General features: G+C 45.0%; 1 protein-coding gene across 21 annotated transcripts in view; it reads right to left on the reverse strand.

Moving 5' to 3' along the window:
* Nucleotides 1-19,681, reverse strand: part of ITGB4 (integrin subunit beta 4) — a 71,772-nt gene that overhangs the window by 36,841 nt on the left and 15,250 nt on the right. For 13 of the 21 annotated variants that reach the window (XM_083598046.1, XM_083598043.1, XM_083598039.1 and 10 more), the window contains exons 2-13: nt 15,362-15,449; nt 14,372-14,454; nt 10,754-10,855; nt 9,365-9,569; nt 8,826-8,922; nt 8,038-8,209; nt 6,596-6,859; nt 3,613-3,702; nt 3,175-3,297; nt 1,203-1,370; nt 916-992; nt 129-340 (exon numbers count right to left, since the gene is read on the reverse strand). In XM_083598046.1, the coding sequence (XP_083454172.1) occupies nt 129-340; nt 916-992; nt 1,203-1,370; nt 3,175-3,297; nt 3,613-3,702; nt 6,596-6,859; nt 8,038-8,209; nt 8,826-8,922; nt 9,365-9,569; nt 10,754-10,855; nt 14,372-14,454; nt 15,362-15,440 (1,672 nt within the window). In that variant the 5' untranslated portion in view covers nt 15,441-15,449. Of the gene's footprint in view, nt 1-128; nt 341-915; nt 993-1,202; nt 1,371-3,174; nt 3,298-3,612; nt 3,703-6,595; nt 6,860-8,037; nt 8,210-8,825; nt 8,923-9,364; nt 9,570-10,753; nt 10,856-14,371; nt 14,455-15,361; nt 15,488-19,107; nt 19,631-19,681 lie in introns of those variants that run through there. The other 8 variants (XM_083598052.1, XM_083598048.1, XM_083598034.1 and 5 more) reach the window with 4 other exon arrangements.

The raw sequence follows: 19,681 nt of genomic DNA on the forward strand, positions 1-19,681 counted from the left end.
ATCAGATTCAAGGGAGCTTACTCTCAGGTAAATGGATTCAGGTGTGTAGCCTTAGCCTGCAGCAGAAAGTTGTAACCACCTGAGGGCAGACCTGAAGCCTGGTCACTGCTCCAGAAGGCCTCACTCACCGTTGCAGAGGAATCCAGAACTGCGGGGGCACTGCAAATTGTCAAATTCACAAAAGCGGCCCTCAAAACGCTGGGTCCGACCTTCAGAATAGCACTCGCATTGCCCACAGAGGCATTCACCTTGCCCTGAGCAGGGCTCTGTATCCCCTGGTCGTACGCAGGCCGCATCGTCAGTAGAGGAGGTGGTAGAGCAGTTACACGTAGCTCCCCGCCTGTCAAGGAGAAAGGAAGTCAAGACAAAGACTGAGAAGGGCCTCAAAGGTCTGACATCTTGATTAGAAGGCATGGTGCAAAGAAATGATAATAATTGGTCACAGCTCAACCTTTCTTTGCCATGAAGTGACTATTGAGAGGTGAAAGTGTGGCTCAGAGAAAAGCAGACAGCATGAGTCCAACATATATTTGAGTCTAAAAATTTCCTGCCTCCTATTCGTAGTTGATTTGGAACATAACATTGAACCATGGTTACCATTAACCAAGATTTATAAAACAACAATAAACCAGTAGTTTATTGTCCAGTAGTTTGGAGGATGAATTGTTTGGGTTAGGTTGCTGGTCCCATAGATTTTTTATTTATTTTTTGCTGCTGCACTGCTGCATTTTATTGATATCTGATGTTCTGTGTTTTATTTTATACAGTTGTCCTTATGCTTGTTATTCAAAGCTGCACTGTGTTCCAGATTGGAGGGAGGGCAGGGCCCAAATCAATCAATCAACTGATATTTTCTGCTGAAGGAAATAGAAAACACACACCCCACTTAATAAAAAATAAGGATGAGGTATTTACCAGCCTGCATTGCAAATACACTCTCCACAGGCGAAGTTCCCCCTGAAATTGCACCTAGGTGATAGGACTTCCTGTTGCTGCAAAGTACAAGAGAAGAGATGTTAATGAACTTTATTCTAGGGGATCAGATTTAGTCACATGTCCTTCAGAGAAAAAATAATGGTAGCCTCTAGTTTTGCTTCTATATGAAAACTTAAAGAGCTCATACAAGAGTCAGGCTTCCTATAACATTAATATCTAGAGCCATTCTTGGGGTAGGACAACCAAAGAGGAGAACAAAAAAGTACCAGTTCACAGGGGCAGGCGTCGCAAATGACTGAGGCTGCTACTTCCACGTTGTTACCGAAAGAGGAGGGCTTAATGTGGAAAACGCCATCCCGATCTTTCTCCGGGAGACTGCAGACATGCTTGTCGCCCACTTGCTCATGAGCTTTCACACGTACTTTGAATCTGCCCTAGATGGAAGAGAGAAGTCCTGTTCATTTGCTGGATTGATCCAAAGAGAGAAAGACAAGAGAGATATGCCACTTTAAACAGCAACCTGGAAGGTGAGTGGCTAGGTACAAGGCTGAACACGTAGAAACAAGGAAATGGATATTGCTAACTTGCTTCCGAGATGGATAAGAAGTGTATGTTCCCGATACTGCACCACACTGGCTGGCAGCACCCCCCCCCCCATGTGTAAGTAGCTGGGTGGGATGGAGATACAACTAGAAAACCTACACGACGTGGTCGTGGTCTGGGATATGGGCCCTGCTCTTCCTGTCTTGAACAGTTATTGTTAATGGCTGCTTCCAGATGGTGCTACCTAATCATCGCTCTCAAGTTCTGAACCAGAAGTGAATTGCAATTGACTTTCCACACTAGTAGGAGTATTGTGCTTCTGTGTGAGTCTTACTTTGTCCTGCCCATCCTATCAGGTGTGACGTAGCTGCTGCGGGTGGGCGCATTTGAAGATCAGCAACACACATTCGCTATTCATTCATTCAGTTTATATCCTGCCCTTCCTCCTGAGGGAAACCAGGGCAGCTTGTGGTGAATGCCTTTTTCTTCAACCCTGTTTTCAAAATCAATCTTTTTATGAGCAGTAAAACACTTTCCTGCTTTTTTTCCTGAAATGGAGGAATAACTCTTAACACCGTCGTGCTATGTTGCTGCTGCTGCTGCTGCTTGTCTTACAGTGCTATAACAGTATACTAATGCAATTATGCAATTTCTATTCTGAACTTAAAAATGGAAAGCATAATGCTGGTGGTCAACAAAAGAGGTTTAAAGACTCTCTCAAGGCAAATCTAAAAATTGAAGTATAAACACCGACAACTGGGAAACATTGGCCTGTGAGCGCTCCAACTGGAGAACAGCCTTTACCAAAGGTGTCGTGGACTTTGAAGACACTCAAACTCACGATGAAAGAGAGAAACGTGCTAAGAGGAAGGCACATTTGGCAAACCCTCACCATGATCAACTCGCACCTGAAAACCTATGTCCCCAATGTGGAAGGATGTGTGGATCCAGAATTGGCCTCCACAGTCACTTATGGACTCAATGTGAAGACCGTGTTCATGGAAGACAATCTTACTTGGCTATGAGTGATTGTCAAAGAAGCAGCAGCACGTTTTTAGCAACCTGGTTAATGATTGTTACCAGAAAGGGATGGATGCATAGATATCATCATGACATTATAATATTGTACAGCTATACTTCTTTATTTTAAAAAAGGAAAGTATTTTAGTGCTAATTAAAAGTTTGATTTAATAAAACACACATAAATGGGGTCATAAAATGGCAGCAACCACTTATAATGAATATGTGTTGGATATGTGTTCCATCCATGTCAAAACTCCACCATTTACAAACAATTAGTAGCTCTAAAGCCATATGCATCTATGGAGACTGCTCTACTCTTCTTCTGGAAATAATTGGACTCAGTGGCATCATCTGAATGCCCAGGTCAGGGATGGTTTGAGGCAAAACAGGAAGTGCTGCCATGCTCTGCTGTTGCTGCCACCAACACTGCCATATTTGCTGCTGTTTACACCTGCTCCACCCACCCTACCACTGCTGCTACTGGCAGAGAAGCCGTGCTGGCATCAGCATGGCTTTCATGTGAGTTCTTGCCAATTTTGGGGGAGATCACACTTTAAATCGGTGCCAATGCTGTTGTCACTTCACCACCAGGCTAATGGCTGGGCCGGCCCTGGACCTGTCAAGAGTGAGTGAATGAGGAAGACAGAAATACAAAGGGGAGGTAGGCCTTACCACTTCACCACGGACAATATTGAATGAGCCAGACTCTGTCTTTTCATACATCTCAGATGTTATTTCTGTTTTCATGGCTTTTGGGGTGCCAAAAGCTCGAATGTCCATCTTGGAACTAATACGCTGGGAAAGGCAGGGAGGGAATAAATTAATAGAACTGAAACATACCAAATTCAGAGGTTCTCCCTAGATTATAATAATAGGATTTGCACATTATAACGTCCAACCATGTCCACAGAGGATGGCTCTATTAATTTGCTCCTTGAGTCGTATTGTTACCGCAAAATTCAGTGAAGTACAAATGTCAAAGGCTAGCTGTGTTTTGGTTCACATATTGATTTGAGAAGTGAAAATTATGCAGCTTCTCATTAAAATGCACACAAAATTGAATTTCGTTTCCATTCCTAGATAGGACAGATTCCTGATGTTGCCTCTTACATTGTAAGCCGTACGAATCAAGTCCACAATATTAGAGGAATCTTCTTGCAGCCTCCCAATTTCAGAAATTGGGAAATATGTGTGCAGTTTCTATTAAAAAAGAAAAAGCAGTGAATTAGTTAAATATTTAAGTTCTGTTACAACCTTAAATGGACAACAGAGAAAGCAACATAGTTAAGTACCTTGTTATACACAGTAACTGAGCATATACCTTTATCTTACTATTGTAGTTGAATTTTTGCTGCTGAGAAACACTAGACACAGGTCACAACAACACAGCAAATATTAGCTGTGGTGTTTTCCCATTGATTTCAACAGGATGTAGTTATGGTTAATTTTCACTGGGTTGGGTCTCTACAATGGAATGTGCATTTCAAAGACAGTAGCAAAACCTCTTGTTGTGAAGGGATGGTTCTGTCCAGTCCCCATTCTAACCTGTCTCAAAAAGGCCATTCTGATTAATGGCCTCCCTAGCTGATATTAATGAACAGGTGGAGAGAAGGGGCTTTGTGGGCAGAGGCTAGTTGTTTGGGATAGGACATGAAAGGCTTTATCAGTCAACACCAGTACCGTGAAGCGAGCATGGAAGCTAGTAGGCAGCCAGTGCAATTGTCATAACACCAACTGAATATGCCACCCACACAGGCCAATGCACTCTTTTAGCTGCAGCACCTTAGCAATTATCCTGGGGAGCCTCATGCCAGCAGGTCAAGCCAACACTCAGTGAAGTCCAATGAAGGTTGAGAATCTTAGGGCCAAAGCACACATTATGCCATGAGGATCCAGGACTGCTCTCCCATTGGTCTTTTAAACAGACACACAGCAGTATGTGCATGTGCTAATTTAATTAGGAAAGTGGTGTGAAGGCTGGGACATTAGACCCTATTCCCTGCCCAACACCCTCAAGCTGTGAGTTGCTTTTCAAGAGGAAAACACAAATCTGTATCACACATCTGAAATTTCCCCCCATGGAACAAATAGCAGCTTAGCAGGGGCTTTAGACTGGGAACATGGCCTGGAAGGAAGGAATTAAAATACCCTCATTCTCTGTGCATCTTTAATTTAAAAATATTTAAATTATCCATGGCATAGAGAAAGTGAATACAGAAAAAAATATTCTTAGGGCCAAGCTAACTGTGATGTTAATTGCATTAATGCAATTAATGTACCTGCTTTTTATTACGGAAACTGTAGCCGAGGAGGAGCCTGAGCAGCCTCAAGACCATGGAGGCTGGGGAGAAAGGGAAAGTTTAACTCTTTCTGTTTTTGCCACAATCCTCAAAACCGTCTCTTGGAAACTGCAATGTGCATTTCAGTGGGATTAATGGGAACTTGCTTTGAAATGAAAATAGCAGCTTTGGAGAGGCTATTTTTGCCAGGATCATGGCAGGAAGAGAAATATTTAAATCCTCCCCTCTCCATCCTCATAGCCTTCCCCAAGACTGCTATTTTCATAGCAATCGGCATGCAAGTTAATTTCCTTTGCAAAGTTGACATGTCTAGTTTGGCCCTCAAACCCCTATCCTTCTAGGTCTTAGATTTAAGATACAGTGGTACCTCAGGTTACATACACTTCAGGTTACATACGCTTCAGGTTACAGACTCTGCTAACCCAGGTTAAGAACTTTGCTTCAGGATGAGAACAAAAATCATGCTCCAGTGGTGCGGCAGCAGCAGGAGGCCCCATTAGCTAAAGTGGTGCTTCAGGTTAAGAACAGTTTCAGGTTAAGTACGGACCTCCGGAACGAATTAAGTACTTAACCTGAGGTACCACTGTAAAACATTTGTTCACTCTGATGCGGGGGTGGGGAAACTTAAAGCCACTCCAGATGTTGCTGACCTATAATTCCCATCAGCCCTAGCAATCATGGCCAATGGCTAGGGATCATGGAGTTATAGTTTAGGAACTTCTGGGAGGAGAAACTTATGGGAGAAGAAAATGTTCTCCATACCTGCTCTACTGCCTTTTTGCCCTGCAGGTTAGCTTCCTGGAAACATCTGGCTGATCACTGAAGGAAACATGATGCTAGCTTAAGGTTACCAGATTTTTTTCAATGAATCCAGGGACACTTTTCAACTTCAATGGATTTTGTATGGGGACTGATTTGTAAATCTGGGGACTGTCCCCGGGATACGGGGAAGTCTGGTAACCTTATGCTAGCTAAGATGGACCTTAGGTCTGATCCAGTAGGGCTTGTTCTATATTCTTAAAAAAAAAAAAAACTTATCAGATAATCAGTCATGGATTTCATGGGAGTAATATGTAGCTTGGTCCATTTGCGGATGGAAATCTGTTGTGTGAAACAAAAGATATCCTGGTCTGATTCCTGACTGGGATTATCCAACTAACCACTGGGTGTCCCCACTGGATTACAAAAATAGATTGCACAGCTGCTTTGAAATAGGCTATGTTCTTGTTTCTGCTGTTACCAAGTTGTTGGGTGAGAAAATATGCAGTACTTGAAGGTAATCTGATTCCTACACCTGTGCGCTGAGTCACATTACCCATATATTCCTATGGGAATATATTGTAGTGTTTCACAAAGAAGAAAGTGAACAGCAAAATAACATTTCTAGGATGAGGAACATATGAAAGAAAACACTAGAAGCACATTTGGACATATACTAGAGAAGACAGTGAAAACCCACAATATCTCCACTTCAATGTGAAAACTAAGGAGATGCTGAAAAAATGAAAAAAGCTCATCTGCTGAAGGATTCTTGGATAACTTTCAAAGTGTATTTCCCAAACAACAATGACTGATGGCCTCCTTTCCCTAGTCAGATCATGTAGCCCTTTTGCTGCTGGAGGAGGAGAGCAGAGTTTTTTGTCCAGCAGTAAATACCTAAACTGGCTTCCTTGTAAGGTCATTGCCTGCAGGCAATGGTGGCCACTGTCAACTGCCAGTGGCTTAAAAACACACCTCTCCTCTGACACCATCCAAGCACCCAACACCCACTGTCTGCCCACTGTCATTTTTACCTCATAGTAATCATAAGAGTGGTTGGTGACAGCAAATATGGGGATGATGTTGCTCTGCCTCAGCAGTTTCACAAGTGCGGGTACGGAGGGGTAATCCTGCTTTGTGTCAAAGGTGTAACTCCCTGTTCTGTTCAGGTGGCAGTATCCATCATTCCTCCTCATAATTCCTGCAAGGACATTGGCACCGTCAGCTTCATAATGGAAGGCGGACTCAGTGGAGAACACCAGGAGGTGAGTGCTGTCTTCCCGCCAGCCAATCTGGTCCTGTGGGCAAAGAGAAAAACAAAAGGGTGTAGATTCAACATTGTGGAGGGATTTAATTTACTCAGAGAGATGAAGCAGGTTCCCCAGAAACAGGTTGAGGAGAGTGCTGTGGCCATTCACACCATGGCAGAAGTTTCTGTGGCAACCCCTTCTCTAGCTACATCAATAAAGCTTGCAGCCACTGGGTGTCACTTTCAACTGCAGACTAGTCCAAGGTTAGCTGAGAGGTCTGGAAACTTCATCCATTGTTTTTGTGATGATGTTGACAGTGTCTGGTCACTTCTCTCTTATCTTGTCTCCTCAGCTCTTATCTCTTAACTATTGACAAGGTATAGCTCCCTGAATTCACCATGTTTTCTGCTTCCATTCTAAGGCACTTCTGGTATTTATTTATTTTTAACCTTCATATGTCTTTCAGCTGCTAATCAAACCATTATCTCCATCTTTATGCATACAGCACATTTCTCACAAGTTTGTACCTAAAGTGGGTTACAACACAATAGCAGTTGAAAAACAATAACCATAGTACATAATTAAAACACCATTTACACTAAAGTAACAATTCAATTGTAATTATTATTTAATAACAATTATTATTAACAATTATTTAATAATTATCATTGTTAAGCAATAATTAACCATTTTTAAAATTATATCTTCAAAACATTTCCAGAAAATTAAACATAAAATACACCCAGAATCCCAGGTGTATAACCTGATATCTGTTACACTTGGGAGGGACTTATTTAGTCTGCATTCTCTATCCTGGAAAAAGAGTCTACAAGCTGACCTCATGGCTACTTCATCAGTCTAATTTTTATAAGTTTTGGTTTTTCATTTTTCCTCACTCATCTCTCACTGCCTCCTTGATGAAAAGTTCTAGAGAACCCGCCACACTGTTGTGGGTCCCAATAAAGCTCCAGCTGAACTACAAATTTTGGAGTTTATTTAAATTGTAATGTTGTAACTCCAGCTATGGTTTGATAACAGCTAGTCCATTCTAAAACTCAACCAGGTTCTAGCAAGACACAAGCTTTACCATGTGCTGATAATTAAAGCAAAGCTTTGGCCTAAATATTCTCATTGATCTCACAGTTTGATGAGGGGCTAAGAAGGCCGATATCCATCTTACACTCAGTTAATCTATCTATGCCTTCTTCAGCGACCTTTTGGCTCACCTTGCAAACAGCCGTTTGTAATATGGCATCAAATCCACCTTCTGGGGCATCCAAGTTCCCTGATATTTGCTCCATCATTAACTCTTGGCTGAATTTATTGATATCATGGGTTAGGCGGATGACATTCTTAAAGGAGAAGGGTGGGTCAGCACCAGTCCAAGGCTCACGGAGTCTGAATGTAAAAAGAACAGCAAAGGCTTTATAATCAACGACCAGCAAGTTGATATCAGAAACACCTCCTCTGTATCTTATAGGGAAAGACCTCGGTCATCTGCCATACAGTTTAATAAAATTAATTATAGAAGAACAGTCATGTGTTGTGATCTGAAACAGCAAAAAAATAAAAACAAAATAAAGATTAACAAATGAGTTGTGACCAAAATGTTCTTAGGCATAAGTTCATTTCATCAGATGCAGAAAGACTGTTTTCCTTCGTTTTGGAGGAAAGATGGGATATAAATGTAATCCACCCATTTATATTTGGGGTGCACAACTGTTTTGCAAAAGAAGTTTAAAAATGAAATAACACATATTAAAAGCAGATATTAATCAGGAGTCAGTCAACTGACATACACAAGATTCAGTCATGAATGGATATGATGAAGTAAGACAGCACGGTTTGGAGAAGGGGCATAGTCATAGGTATTAGAAACAGGCTAGCTTAAGCTACAAGGCTTATTCACTTTATATCTTTCACACCCACCCACTAAAAACAACGAAGAAGGCAGCTATGGATCCTAAATAGTTAATTCACAAATACATCCCCTGGGTGCACCACCTTCACTTACCTCTCAGGCCTCATATCTGTCTGTGGGGCTGAAACTTTATCCACAAACTTGCCAAAGCCAATAGTATAATCACTGGTTAGCTGAGTCAAAAAATTTGCTGGCAGGAAGAAAGTGGGAAAGGAGCAAGTAAGTGAAGATGTCCTGGCACACTTAGATTAAAGCTGCAATCCTAACCATGTCTGCTCAGAAATAAATCCTGTTGAATTAGATGGGGATTGCTCCCAGGTAAGTGGGGTTAGAATTGCAGCCTTAGTCCTCAGCTTGAAACATACTTTCCTACAATGTAGTCCGATTACATAATACACTTCCATTGCACCTGAGGGCAGCAGGCTAGTTTGGAGCTTCATAAGAGGTTCTATGGTGCGTGCGCACACCTTCATCCCCCAACAAAGGGAAAAGGATGCCCCACTCCTCAGGATCTGCTGCCTGAGATGGTTGCCTCATTCAGCCTAATGGTAGGGCCAGCCCTGTCTTTTGCCAAGTGCACTCAGACATTGCAAACCGCTGTTTCCCACAGCTTATAAGTTTTTAATTCTCACCCAGTTGTTGGCCCATTGTTTTAAGGTTGTCCAAGTCATCACGCATGGAATAGGAAAAGTCCATGAGAATGTAGAGGTCCACAGGAGATTCACTGGGCTCAAACACATCCACGTCAAAGCTAGCTTCCTCGCCAGCTCTCAACTTCATTGCTATGTTCTGTGGGGATACTTGTGTTTTCTTCAGAGATGTATCAATCTTAAATTCCTGCCGGAGGAGACAACAGTAATCCTCATAAGATTTAGCAGTCATGTTGCATTTTTGGTTTTAACAGCAGATCAGAGAGGGAGAGAGCTGATTCATGACAAATAAGAGATTAACTAAATTTACAATGCTTCCGTGTGCTGCTCTGGTTCGCTAGAAGTGGCTTAATCATGCTGGCCACATGACCCGGAAGCTGTACGCCGGCTCCCTCAGCCAGTAAAGCGAGATGAGCACCGCAACCCCAGAGTTGGCCACAACTGGACCTAATGGTCAGGGGTCCCTTTACCTTTACCTTTTACCCTATAAGTATATAAAAAAGGTAAAGGTAAAGAACCCCTGGATGTTTAAGTCCAGGCAAAGGTGACTATGAGGTGCGGCACTCATTTTGCTTCAGGTCGAGGGAGCCGGCGTCTGTCCACAGACATATTTCTGGGTCATGTGTCCAGCACGACTAAACTGCTTCTGGTGCAACGGAACACCGTGATGGAAGCCAGAGTGTACAGAAACATCATTTATATGTATACACAAGATGTCTGGACCAATTATGTAACCCTCCCCTTAAGCCTACTGACTTAAAAAAAGAAGCTAGGGAGGCTGTCCAAGCAAACTTGGCTTTTGTCAATTCTAGACAGTGATTCAGGTGTGTGGAATTGTTTTATTATGTCTGTAGCCCATCACCTTGCCAACAAAGGTCCGTATAGTTAAAGCTATGGTTTTCCCAGTGGTGATGTATGGAAGTGAGAGCTGGACCATAAAGAAGGCTGATCGCCGAAGAATTGATGCTTTTGAATTATGGTGCTGGAGGAGACTCTTGAGAGTCCCAAGGACTGCAAGAAGATCAAACCTCTCCATCCTTAAGGAAATCAGCCCTGAGTGCTCACTGGAAGGACAGATCCTGAAGCTGAGGCTCCAATACTTTGGCCACCTCATGAGAAGAGAAGACTCCCTGGAAAAGACCCTGATGTTGGAAAAGATGGAGGGCACAAGGAGAAGGAGACGAGAGAGGACGAGATGGTTGGACAGTGTTCTCGAAGCTACCAGCATGAGTTTGACCAAACTGCAAGAGGCAGTGGAAGACAGGAGTGCCTGGCGTGCTCTGGTTCATGGGGTCACAAAGAGTCGGACACAACTAAGCCACTAAACAACAACAACAAATCCCATCTTTACATGACTTCCTCTCCACTCACCGATTTTGTTAGCATCTCTCCTTCCATGAAGACTATGCTGGTCTGACTGCAGCCGTATCTTAATAGGTTGTCTTTGAAATCACAGCGGGACTCTTTGAAGTTCTAGGGCAAAAGAAAATGTATAACAATGACACACACATTTAGAAAATACATGCTATTCTCTATTTTTAAGCATTTACCTTACTATCTGCCTCCATGTTAGACTGAGGGTAGGATGTGGTGGTCCCATGAGAAATTCCTACGTCTACCTGTAACTGCAACTTAAGAGAGGTAGGTTTGCAACAGTGTGCAGAGAGTACAGTCGTACCTTGGTTCTCAAAAAGAATGCATTCCAGGAGTCCGTTCGATTCCCGGAACCCTTCAGAAACAAAGACGCGGCTTCTGATTGGCTGCAGGAGCCTCCTGCAGCCAATTGGAAGCTATGGAAGCTGTGCCTGACGTTTGGCTTCCGAAAATTGTTTGAAAACCGGGACACTCACTTCCAGGTTTCGATCGATTGGGAGCAGATTTGTTCAGGAGCCAAGGCGTTTGAGATCCAAGGTATGATTGTAAATCCAATTCTTGCTCTCCATCCTTACTCTATATGACACTAACATACCACCTGAATACAACCTGGAACATCAAAGCTGGAAAGTTCACATCATCTCTCTCACACAGTGCTTTTAAATGGGGGGGGGCAATTCCGCTACCAATCACTGAGGCACTAATCAGCCTTCCCCAACCTTTGATTTTCAAATGTTGTTGGAATACAATCCACATCAACCTTAACCCTTGATCCTGCTGGCTGGGGATGCTGGACACTGGGGAAGACTACACTCAAGTAATTTACACACATTGTATGAACTAGCCCTGCAATGTAGTTGTAACATTTGAGGACTAGCAGTTTAGGCTGTAATCCAAAATCATGTGTACTCAGAAATAAGCCCCACTGAATCTGATAAGGCTTACTCTCAGGTGAAGTACGGTGGTTATGATTGCAGCCTTAATGTGCGAATTTAGCCCACTGAAGAGAATTGTGTCTGAAGTGATATAATAATAATAATAATAATAATAATAATAATAATAATAATAATAATAATACCCAGCCACTCTGGGCGGCTTCCAAAAAAATATTAAAATACTGTGATAACATCAAACATTAAAAGCTTCCCTAAACAGGGCTGCCTTCAGATGTCTTCTAAAAGTCTGGTAGTTGTTGTTCTCTTTGACATCTGGTGGGAGGGCGTTCCACAGGGAGGGCGCCACTACCGAGAAGGCTCTCTGCCTGATTCCCTGTAACTTGGCTTCTCACAATAAGGGAACAGCCAGAAGGCCCTCAGTGCTGGACCTCAGCGTCCGGGTAGAACGATGGGGGTGGAGACGCTCCTTCGGATATACTGAACCGAGGCCGTTTAGGGTTTTAAAGGTCAGCACCAACACTTTGAATTGTGCTCGGAAACGTACTGGGAGCCAATGTAGGTCTTTCAAGACAGGTGTTATATGGTCTCGGCAGCCGCTCCCAGTCACCAGTCTGGCTGCTGCATTCTGGATTAGTTGTAGTTTCCAGGTCACCTTCAAAGGTAGCCCCATGTAGAGTGCATTGCAGTAGTCCAAGCAAGAGATAAACATACACACATACAAATGCTCATACATACATACAAATTACCGTATTTTTCGCACGATTGGACGCACCGGACCATAGGGCGCACCTAGTTTTCAGGGGGGGAAATCAAGGAAAAAATATGATCCCCCCCCCGCAGCTCTGGGAGCAGTGGACAGGCTGCACGCAGCCTGTGCGCTACTCCAAGACCTTCTCCCTGCTTTTGCGGGAGGTGGCGGAATTCCCCCACCTCTCGCAAAAGCCCACAGGAGCCCCGCGTGACTCCTGCGGGCTTTTTGAAAAGGAGGGAGAAGGGACTGAAACGGCCAGTCAGTCCCTTCTCCCTCCTTGGGGAAAAGCCCCCAAGAGCCACTCGCTCTTTAAAGGCTGCGCGGCTCCTGCGGGCTTTCTTGCGAGGTGGGGGAATTCCCCCACCTCCTAGAAAAGCCAGCAAAGCCGCGCAGCCCATTTAAAGAGCGCACAGCTTTTGCGGGAGGTGGGGGAATTCCCCCATCTCCCGCAAAAGCCCGCAGGAGGGAGAAGGGACTGACTCGGCCAGTCAGTCCCTTCTCCCTCCTTGGGGAAAAGCCTGCAAGAGCCGCGCAGCCTTTAAAGAGCGCACGGCTTTTGCCTGCTTTTGCGGGAGGTGGGGGAATTCCCCCATCTCCCGCAAAAGCCCGCAGGAGGGAGAAGGGACTGACTCGGCCAGTCAGTCCCTTCTCCCTCCTTGGGGAAAAGCCCCCAAGAGCTGCGCCGTCTTTAAAGGCTGCGCGGCTCTTGCAGGCTTTTCTGCGAGGTGGGGGAATTCCCACCTCCTAGAAAAGCCAGCAGAAGCCACGGAGCCCCTTTAAAGAGCGCGCAGCTTTTGCCTGCTTTTGCGGGAGGTGGGGGAATTCCCCCATCTCCCGCAAAAGCCCACAGGAGGGTTGGAGAGTAGCGGGAAGGCGTCGCGCGCCTCCCCGCTGCCCCCCATCCTCTGGGGCTGGCGATGGGGGAAGCACTGCTTTCCCCACCGCCAGCCTCGAAGCCAGGTTGGAGAGTAGCGGGAAGGCGTCGCGCACCTTCCTGCTGCCCCCCAATCTCTGGGGCAGGCGATGGGGGAAGCGCTGCTTTCCCCACCGCCAGCCTCCAACCCGGGTTGGAGAGTAGCGGGAAGGCGTCGCGCGCCTTCCTGCTGCCCCCCATCCTCTGGGGCAGGCGATGGGTGAAGCGCTGCTTTCCCCACCGCCAGCCTCCAACCCGGGTTGGAGAGTAGCGGGAAGGCGTTGCGCGCCTTCCTGCTGCCCCCCAATCTCTGGGGCAGGCGATGGGGGAAGCGCTGCTTTCCCCACCGCCAGCCTCGAAGCCGGGTTGGAGAGTAGCGGGAAAGTGTCGCGCGCCTTCCTGCTGCCCCCCAATCTCTGGGGCATGCGATGGGGGAAGCGCTGCTTTCCCCACCGCCAGCCTCGAAGCCGGGTTGGAGAGTAGCGGGAAGGCGTTGCGCGCCTTCCTGCTGCCCCCCATCCTCTGGGGCGGGCGATGGGGGAAGCGCTGCTTTCCCCACCGCCAGCCTCAAAGAGCAGACTCTCCTGGCTTCAGCGGGAGCAACGTGAAGCCTCCGGAGCGCAGGCTTCTGAGGCTTCGCGTTGCTATCACTGAAGCCAGGGAGCCTGCATTCGCTCCATAGGACGCACACACATTTCCCCTTCATTTTTGGAGGGGAAAAATGCGTCCTATAGAGCGAAAAATACGGTAGTACTTGATGTTGTAGTTATCAAATGATAAGCATGCGCATGTCACGGACTCCTTAATCTATTTAGAAGTGAGAGGGATGAAACTAAACGTTATGCATCCCCATCCAAAGGCGTGCAGGTACATTAGAGTCAGCAGGACCATAAGAGTAGAGGCTCAACACACATCACCTGTGTAATCAGGATTGATATTGCCCAGAAATGCAGCACTGGATGCTGTGAGATTGTGGCCAAAACTCAGGTGAAATTTGGAGCTTTGAGATGTGTATGCATCAAGACAGCAATCCAACAGTTATAAAAAGCTCCTACCTCATCACTGCAAAAAGAGCAGTCCTTGCTCACTTGGATACACTCAGTGCAGCTTTTTGCCCTGGAAGCCACACAACGGTTATCTAGGAGACAAGAGCAACAAGTCAGAAATGCAGGAAACCAGACTGGTCTAGCAATGGAGAAAGAAGGGGACTCTGTCCTAGTCCCATTCTGGCTCTCTTCTCATTTCCTTTGTAGGACACACACAGTGTTAGTCAAAAACAAATCTTAATTACAGCTCGTGGTTTGTTAGCAGTGAGACAAACCATGAGCCCAGGTTCAGATGTAAAGCTAAGCCAAACCATGACTTAACTCCAGGTACCATGGAAGCAAGAGAAATGGGAGAGGAGTGAGATGGCCAAGATGTTTGCTCCATGCACTTGCAGACTCCCTCATTCATATTTAGCCATAGTTTCGCTTAGTATTATATGTGAACTGGGCCAATGTGAAAACTGTTTTTCAGGGCTTTGGTGCAGATAAGAAAAATTTCAAGTGAGAAATGCAATACAAGGAGAATACAGATACCAATTTCACCTGCAGAAATAAGCTTGTTTTGTTTTGCAACTGCGGATCTAAATCATAGGTACCAGCCTTCCCTGTCCTAGTGCCCTTCAGATGTTTTGGATTACAACCGTTGGCCATGCTGATTGGGGATGATGGATTTGGAGTCCAAACCTTATGGAAGGTGTCAGGTTGTGGAAGGCTGGGTTCATGCATTACATACAATGCCAAATAGACTTTTAGCCACTGCCCTGTACTGTCTGCACCGTCTATTAAGCCCACTATATTTTGTAATTATTCTGCCAAGCAATGAGATATACTATGCCTACTCAGTGTTGCTCAGGAAGACAATAATAGATCTTTCCACCATCTTTCTTGCAGAGCATCAAGACACATCCCACAAAATGGCGCCAATTTGTCTATCAGTGGTTTGAAAACAATAGCACTGTTTGGTGGTAAAGGGATATCTATAATATATGTGGAACTTACTTCTGTTTCCTTGGCTCAAGGTATGAAGCAGTGATAACAGCAACAGTCGAAGCAAAGTCCTTTGTAGTACCTTGTCCATTCTTTTATCCTGAAATTCAATAGTCAACAGTCAGTGTCATAATCACCAGCATGAGAGCCAGGCAAGCCTAGTCCCAGCCAATAATTCCCGTGTTCCTGTTCTCTTGTATTCAACTATGTTTTAATCAGAGTAAACCCATTGAAATTAATGGAACTAACTTAGTCATGTTCATTTATTCTAATGGTTGTGCTCCAAGTTAAACTTAGTTGACTACAGGCAAATTATCTTCACATAAACAACGTTTTAACATAAAATTCACTAGCCTAACAAGTCATCTAGCTTAAATGACTTCCAAAAATGTTAGAGACCTTCATGGAGGATAGGTCCGTCTACACGTAAGCTAGTCACTTAGGCATCACCAGAAAAAGAAGGAATGTATTGACAAAATAGAGGGCAATATAGGACAAAGATTTCTATAACATTTGCACAGGACAGTTTCTATGTATAGATGAAGGTTTATTCTGTGCCTTGCTGCTCATGGTTTGTCTGTAGGAGATAAACTACACACTTGGATTTGGATGATGTGCCAAGTCAAACCATGGCTTAGCTCACTGCAGGGAAGCAGCAGTAGGAACAGAGGAGGAGTAAAGTGGCTGCAATCAACTGCAATCTCCTCTCCAGGAGCCTCCATGCTCAAGCATTTGTGTTAAGTCATGGTTTGGCTTAGTGTTACATGTAAACCAGCTCAGTGGGTACCTCTTAGATGCAGGGAACAAACAGCAGCAGAGAGCTGCTGTCTTCATGTCCTGTTTGTGAGCTTCCAAGAAACATCAGGGTGGCCACTTTTGCAAACAGGATGCTGGAGTGGATTGACCTTTGGTCTGATACAGCAGGAGTCATTATGTTCCTTATACATCTTTAGTCTATGACTGTTGTAGGTGTTCAATAATCAAGCAATGTGGGTTCAAAGTGTGTGTGTGGGGGGGGAACTCTGGTGGTAAAATCTGTGTTTGACTCACCTCATTCTCACAATTGATCATGCAAAAGACTAGCCAGATTAATACTACTGGTATGTCTGGAGGCGTCTAGAGAGCATTATTCCCTGCTACAAACACAAGTGACCTGGGAATAACCTGAGACAGTCAGCATGGATATGCGGTTGAAGCAGCATGGAATCTCTTTAAGAGTCTTTAGTCAACAACCACAGGTGTCTGCAAGGCTGTCTTTCATCTAAACTATATACGTGTGTGCCAAATAAGTAGCACTTGAATTATCTTACCTGCACATATTACGTATGTGTGTGTGTGTGTGTGTGTATTCCATAATTTATTATGCTATAAATCCCCCCAAAGCATTGCTTACTTGCAAACCTCTTTTCACAGGTGTGAAGGGCTAGAAACTGGCTTTTCTTTTTAAATGGAATAAAAAGGTGGATTCCAGGCCCAATACAAAATGGTGCACATGGGACAGTGAGACTACAGAATCACGGGGCCGGTTCACACGAATAATACTATCCATGTGATTATCTCAGACTTGCAAGAAAAGTGCTAATATCAGAGTGTCCACATGGAAGTTGTATGGAGGAATGGTTAAGACTTCTGCAGTGGGGATAATACTTTAAAAAGGAGCTGGGGTGGGTTTAAGGTGATTGTGAAGGCCTATGTAGCACCAACACCTGAAGACTACCATAGACAAATAGGGTTGCCATATTTCAAAAAGTGAAAATCCGGTTGTTGAGCTTTTTTTGCAAAACTTTTTTTAAAAAGTAGTATTTTCCTGCAGTTTTCAGCAATTTCCACCCGGACACTGTTTCTGACAGCCAAATGGCTGGGAAATTCCATATGGCAGCCCTATAAGAGATTTTGCGATTCTTGCTTTTGCAATTGTTGCTTTGCTGCTAATATTGCTATTTTACACAATCCTTTTGTTTTTAATTTTATCTTTGTTGTTGTTTTTGCTTTAGCTTGCTGTTCTTATAAACTACTCCAAATTTTAGAAAAGCATCACCAGCCGTTTTGCAAAGAAGTGGTCAGTCAATGCTAATACCAAGAGTTTAGGTAAAGGGACCCCTGCCCGTTAGGTCCAGTCGCAGACAACTCTGGGGTTGAGGCGCTCATCTCACTTTACTGGCTGAGGGAGCCGGCGTACAGCTTCCAGGTCATGTGGCCAGAATGACTAAGCCGCTTCTGGCGAACCAGAGCAGCGCACGGAAACGCTGCTTACCTTCCCGTCGGAGCGGTACCTATTTATCTACTTGCACTTTGACGTGCTTTCAAACTGCTAGGTTGGCAGGAGCAGGGACCAAGCAACAGGAGCTCACCCCGTCGCGGGCATTTGAACTGCCAACCTTCTGATTGGCAAGCCCTAGGCTCTGTGGTTTAAACCACAGCGCCACCCGCGTCCCAATACCAAGAGTTTACTATGTAGTAATTAAAGTAGATTACCTCCCCCGCTCCTGGAATGCTCACATTATACTCTAAGCTCAGTACTGAATGTTGATGAAATATTTTGCTGATGCTCCATGTTTGGTGAGAACCCCATCTGTCTTTGCTCACTTCCATCACAGCTGCTAGACCAAAGAGGCACAGCCAAGTTGGCTTGTAGGAAGCTAGCATGGCTCTAGGAGAGCTAAAAGAAGCTTCAAAAGCAACCCAAAATAAAGACACTGATAATTCATCCTTTCTGTTGGCTGGCTTCTCTGTAAGCACTTCTCTATTTCTGACACTGTGTAAGAGTCAGATTATACAATCAGCGGAATCACAGTAAAGCCTTCCTGAACTGTACCACCAAAAAAAAAAAAAAAAGCACCCTGCTCTTCACACAGAAACATCGCATGTCAGGGAAAATGCCACTGCTGAACTCATCTCCTTGACATGCTGTTTATCTGTGGACAAGTTTCATTCGTGCAGGGGTGTGGTATTAAAACACACAAATCCTGTACGTTCAACCCCAAAAGGGTGGCTCAGTGTGTTGCTATCTGGTGCTGCTGATATTATAATCCAGGTTTTCAACCTTTTGAGTCCACGGCTCCCTTGACCAACTACGTTCTTTTTGTGGCACCCCTGTGGGGCTCAGGAGCCCAGTTATGTCACCCCTTGCCTGCAGAGCTGGCAGCCCCTCACCCTTTTTTGAACACCCTCCCTTGCGGAGAGTTCCCTCAGCCTCCTCTCCTCTACCCTCTCCTTGGGAGTCCTCTGGGCAGCCGCTGCGGCCACCCCAGATCTCTGAGCGGCCACCCCAGATCCCATCGCTACCACAAAGAGAAGTGCCTCCTCAGACTGCCCACAGGGGCCAAGGACATGTCTGTCCATTCCCAAAAGCAAGGGCTGGCAGACCAGCTGGCTGGGCTCCCTCGCCCACTTGCTTGCTTACTCCAAGGCCGCCTCAGCTCCTGGCAACCAGCAACCCCGGCCAGCCTCAGGGGCACCATTCGCCTGAGGACCTTGTAGCCAGGAAAGAGACGCAAGAGGACATCAAAAGGGGGAGGGGAGAAAAGAGGCCAATGTTGCCCTCGGCACCCCTGACCATCATTCAAGGTACCCCAGGGTGCCATGGCACACTGGTTGAAAACCACTGGTATAATCAACTGGTTCCAGCTTGTGTTTAAAGGGAGGTCTGCTTAATCTAGCAGCTCAAGGTTTGCAATGTTTGATGCAGAAGAAGATTCTTTTTTCTTTCGCAAGAAGCAGTCTAACAGGCCAAATTTACTAAAGATTATTATGCATACCTTAACTTGCAGGGGTGCAGAGGAATGTATTTTGACTCGATGTAGCACGCCTGACATTATGCAAACCTTATCTTAATGACATCATTTAGGACACCTCAGCGAAGCACATTAACTTCTGTAACTTGAGCAGACGAGGAAAGCAAACATGAACGCGGCTAACTAGTGCCTCAAAAAAAGGAGCGAACTTATCGGAGTAGCTGAAAAGACTCAGCCTAATACATTAACATGCTCAATAGTTTTGCTCTTCAAGCCTACTCAAAGAAGAGAAATAACCCCAAAGCATAACACTGTGGGACTTCCTATTACTGTATATACACTATCCATTAGACTTGTGGTTCTGCAGTAAGTCAGACCCCTGCTAGTTTAAGGCAGGCGTCTCTCTGCATACGTGACTCACAGCCAAAACAAGCACCTCCTTTTTCCTGCGTTTAGGGCCTACTGGACTAATCAGAGACTGAGAGGAGAAGAAAAACAAGGTAAGTTTCAAAACAAACCCCTCCTGTCAGCCATTTCCCATTGTGCTAATAATTTCCAGAGTGGCACCAGCCAACAAAAGAATGTTAGGTGGGGCCGT

This window comes from Podarcis filfolensis, assembly GCF_964270895.1.
Source record: "Podarcis filfolensis genome assembly, chromosome: 2".
In the NCBI taxonomy this organism is placed as follows: domain Eukaryota; kingdom Metazoa; phylum Chordata; class Lepidosauria; order Squamata; family Lacertidae; genus Podarcis; species Podarcis filfolensis.